The sequence below is a fragment of the Mesitornis unicolor genome, unplaced genomic scaffold (genome assembly GCF_000695765.1).
Source record: "Mesitornis unicolor isolate BGI_N332 unplaced genomic scaffold, ASM69576v1 scaffold7639, whole genome shotgun sequence".
NCBI classification, from domain to species: domain Eukaryota; kingdom Metazoa; phylum Chordata; class Aves; order Mesitornithiformes; family Mesitornithidae; genus Mesitornis; species Mesitornis unicolor.
In genome coordinates this window covers 4,836-9,336 of record NW_010205159.1, presented here as the reverse complement: position 1 = coordinate 9,336, position 4,501 = coordinate 4,836, and the positions used below count along the sequence as shown (strand labels likewise).

Here is a 4,501-nt window from a genome sequence, read left to right as displayed (position 1 = left end):
CAGCAGGAGGAGCTGTGGAGAACTGCACTGGAACAAGCAGAGTCTTCTACTGAACTTTACAACAAGCTGAACAACTTTTGGTTTTTAAAAAAAAAAAGCCATACAAGCAGCAGCTGGCATCTGTTGTTATAAAGGGACATGGCTGAATAGGTAGGAGACAGATTCCCCATTATGAGTCCTCCTGATGGCCTCTGCTAGGATCATTGAGATGTCAATCACCTGGAGGGGAAGAAAGATGCACCAATGTCACTGAGAAAAGACATCAAGCCTGGAAGAAAGCTGGTAGGTTAGGAAGAAATTACAGAGGAAACTTATCACCCACGTTTATAACATGCCAGATGCAGACAAATGACTTCCACACAGAACTGGGATTTAATTACATGTAATTCTGAAGATATTCTACATAGAGCACTGTAAGAATTATTTCACTGTTGATCTTTGTCAGGATGACAGTCTACTGTCACCTTTCTATGCCAGGCCTCCCTAAGCTTCAGTCAGTTTACCCTAGGACTATCTTATTCACTTTGTGTAGGCTGCAGAGAAGGGGAGTCTAAATCAAGATCAGATCACTTCCCTTGAGTCATGAGGCTTTACCATCCCTGCCAGAAGTCTAAGAAAGTGAAGCTGATGTGCTGCAGCTCAGCTCCCAGTCCCTGTGCTGGCTCCACCTGGTGGGGTAATCCAGAGAGGATCAAGTCTCAATAAAACTCCAGCTCTGAACGCCAGCAGCTAGAACATTTTGATATATGTAGTCTAAATAACAGTGTTCACGGTGTGTTAAGGAGACAAAGTGAAATACATATTTAACATTTTCTTTTTTCTGGATAGTTTGCCTCCCAAGGAAATAAAAAAACCAACAAATCCTCTAGTACTCAACACTGAACATCAGATGTTAGTGTAAGGAGTGAGATGTTAAGCAAGAGCCTGAAAAACTACCCCACTGCAATCTTTAGCTACAGCTATTTACGTATCAATTACCAGGTTAACATTTTGCCTACATTAACTGTAGTGTGGAGCTTGGAAAGACGCTGGAGCATCAGACACCTTTTAGATGTGCTCAGCTGCAGGAACATCATCCAGAGGTTAGTGTTGAAAAATAGCAACCCAATAGCAGTTTGCAATCAGCTTCTAACTTACTTCCAAAACCAGCTTAAAATTCTTAAAATTCACTGCAGCTGCAACTGGTTGAGCTTCCTTTTCACCAGAACCCCAGTCCTAGGAGACCTGCTGCACTTAAAACACAGCACTAGCCGAGACTCAGCAGTGCCATCACTTCCCAAAACTTCTCCAAATGTCTGTGTCCTATGTATCTGTGCTGTGAAGTTGATATTTAGGATGTCCTTGGCTGTGTGCATGATATAGCAGCAACCTGAAGCTTCTAATGGGCCTGGTACACCTGAATGCTCAAAGTTGCAGCTTTAACACACAAATCCTCAAGTTCTGCCTAGCTCAAGTTGTACAACCATTTTTTATTCTTTTTTTTCCCTTCCAGGAAACAAAGTGCCACAATAGCTTTCCAAAATGGAAAACCCGACACACAGAGTGAGCATCAAGAGACCAGCTTTTAGCTTTCATATGGATGGCAAAGTGTTTTTGCCTCTCTTTGGCAAGTATCTGAACATTTTGCAGTGGAGCTGTGTGAACTGCTCTTAATTAAACCAAGACGACTTGTCTGTGGGACAAAACAGAAGCATTCACCGTTGCCAGACCAGGCCCACTTTGCTTCACAAAAAGAAGGGACACTGCTTAAACCAGTCAACATTACCACCGATTCCAGTATAGTGGAACTGCTGTAAGCACTAGACAGTATTACAGAGTTTTTCCACCAACAGGAGGACAGGCAAGTGCTGCCATCCCCAGGAGTGGCAGAAGAGAAAGCAGATGCTCACCTGGATTTTAGGGCACTGCTTCATCTTGTCCTCCTGGGGTATTGTGTTTGTGACTACAACTGCCTCAAAACAGGCATTATTGATCCGAGAAATTGCTGGCCCAGAAAAGATCCCGTGAGTTAGGATGGCATAAACTTTGGTGGCTCCAGCTGACACAAGCCTACAAAGGGAACAAAAAGCAGAAGGATGAGAAATTCTTAGGAAGTACTGAACTGACATTAGTGCAGGGCACATGGTAAGCATGAAACGAGACACCACCACATGCTTAGATGACAGGCTACCTTTAGTACCCCCTCCAGCTCCCTATTGATTTGGGGGAAGAAAACAGTTTAGTATGTCCGACAAATGCCACCACAGATAGAGTACACATTGAAAACAATCTACTGTTCCTAACCCTGGGATATTTGGACTAGATCATGCAAATCACTTTCCATGTTTTCTGCCAACACAAGGTAGCAGATATTTAATACTGAGTGTTGCATATACTGGCATTTCTACTGTAGAAGGCTTGAAAGACATCAAAGCTTGAAAAGCTTATTTACAATAGAAATTCAGCTGCTTGACCTTAAAGTGATGGACCAGAAAGCCTTTGGTTCTGCCTAGCATAGTCAGTGATGGTCCACTGGAAAACCTGCTTTTAACACTAGCATTTTTCAAATACAAAAGACACTATGGTCTTCCAGCTATTCCCACTGTGAGAACTTTATTACTAGAGGTTTTACTCACTTTGTATGGCACAAGATGGATAATCAGGAAACAGTATGTTTCGTGAAACTTTACATGCAAATTGTCTCATTAATTCATTACACAGCATTCACTTATAGCGGGTTTCTGATTTAGGAAAGAACCAGTCAGCCCTACTCACTTGTCCGCAGCATGACAGATGGTACCACATGTGTCTGCCATATCATCGACCAGAATGGCCACTCTGTCCTTCACATCACCCACCAGCACCATGCGATCCACTTCATTGGCCTTCTTGCGCTCCTTGTGAATGAGGGCGAAGTCTACGTTCAATCGATCTGCAATGGAGGTCACTCTGAAGAGAGAACAGTTTCCACTTAACTCCACACAACAGCTTCGATTGAACCTTTTACAACTATTAAGCACCAACTGCCAGTGCAGTAAAAGAAGCTGTCACCACATCTGTTACTGCTCCGAAGCAATTAATAGAAGACACTTTGCCACCTCGGTTTCCCTTCAAGCAGTTAAAACTGGAATCTCTGATCTAACCTGTCCTGATGACAGCAGCTAGATTAAGATAAAAGTCTTTCGTCCTGACCACTGTTAATTAATTTGCATTTAAAGCTCAAAACAAGCCTCAGCCAGCAGGTGTGGCAAACCTGAATCTATCAGAATGCTTGGGAAGTTGTCATCTCTGCAACACTACATTGGCAAGGCTTAAGCTGCGCTATGACAGAGACCCACTTACACTCATATAAGCATTCAACTGCCACGCATACAAGGACAGCAGCAGAAGTACACATCCAAGAAATATAAATCCACCACCTCACATTTACTTTGGTTAAAGTGATCACAGAACAACCTTACTAAAGGGATCTAAACTTTATATATTGATACTGATGAATACTAGAGTTTAAAAGCATTAAGAGGGAGAAGGAACAAAATACCTATGCCCCTAGGAAATTCTACACTTGTGATAAGTGGACTCCTAGCCCTGGTAGATCAGACTCATCACCCTTCTCCTACCCAAGATTGTTAAATTAAACTGTTTATTTAGTCCTGCAGTATCTCCATAAAATATTGCACCAGCTAGGACTGACACATTTCAGTTTGAGTGGCTTTTGAAGAGGTTTCTTCAGGAGTCCGATTATAGTTGGCTGACTTGGCATTTCATATACTGCATTATGCAATAAGCTACAGAAGCAGCTGAATGTACAAAGGGTCTCATCCAATACATGGGCCACAACAAAGCTACAGGAATAGCTACAGTGGTAATATCTCTTGGCTGTTTTTAACAGAGAGCTTAACACTATGTTAATCAGGTCAGCACTCCTTAACTTTTTGGTGTGACAGACAGTCCTGGATTAAATACAGCTGCATCCCTTTGCTGTTCACATGCAGCTCTTACACTGAAGCATGAAGGAACAGCCTAGTTTCTCCTAATAAGCACCTGAGAACATTCTGAACTGCCCACAAACTGGCACATTTATCTGCAGAAAGATGGGAGATTGTCAGCCTGTCAAAGTAGAAATGTGCTATAACATATGCTGCTGCTTTTTGGAAAGGAACCATCCATCTTCCTTGCTCTCAGGGAAGAGGAAGAGTAGCAGCAGACTTAAGTCCCAGCTAGATATTCAAATAAAGAGTAATAATGTAAGAAAATGTCTCACAGACTAAGCTTAATACTGCAGAGAAAACAGCCTGGATAAAAATGTATCCCTAATCAGCAGCAATAGCCTTGTCTTGGCACAGGGGTATGAACTACATGAGTTCCTCCTTCAACCTGCGTAATAACCCTTCTAGAAAAATCCTGGTTTAGTCCAAGGGATGTAGTAATTGCACAATTCATACCTACGCCAGCTGTGATTATAGAAGCTATTTAATACTCCATGTAGCCCAAAAAACCTAAATGATCCCCAGGAAAAATA

At 42.3% G+C, this 4,501-nt stretch overlaps 1 protein-coding gene across 1 annotated transcript in view; it reads right to left on the bottom strand.

Annotated features, from left to right (window-relative positions):
• Positions 1-4: 4 nt before the first annotated feature.
• The window catches only part of LOC104546009 (ribose-phosphate pyrophosphokinase 1), a gene marked incomplete at its 5' end in the record, with an annotated part of 7,220 nt that continues 2,723 nt past the window's right edge, over positions 5-4,501 (bottom strand). The window contains 3 exons of the mRNA XM_010191286.1: positions 5-219; positions 1,890-2,049; positions 2,755-2,928. Coding sequence (XP_010189588.1) covers positions 127-219; positions 1,890-2,049; positions 2,755-2,928 — 427 coding nt within the window. The remainder of the gene's footprint in view (positions 220-1,889; positions 2,050-2,754; positions 2,929-4,501) is intronic.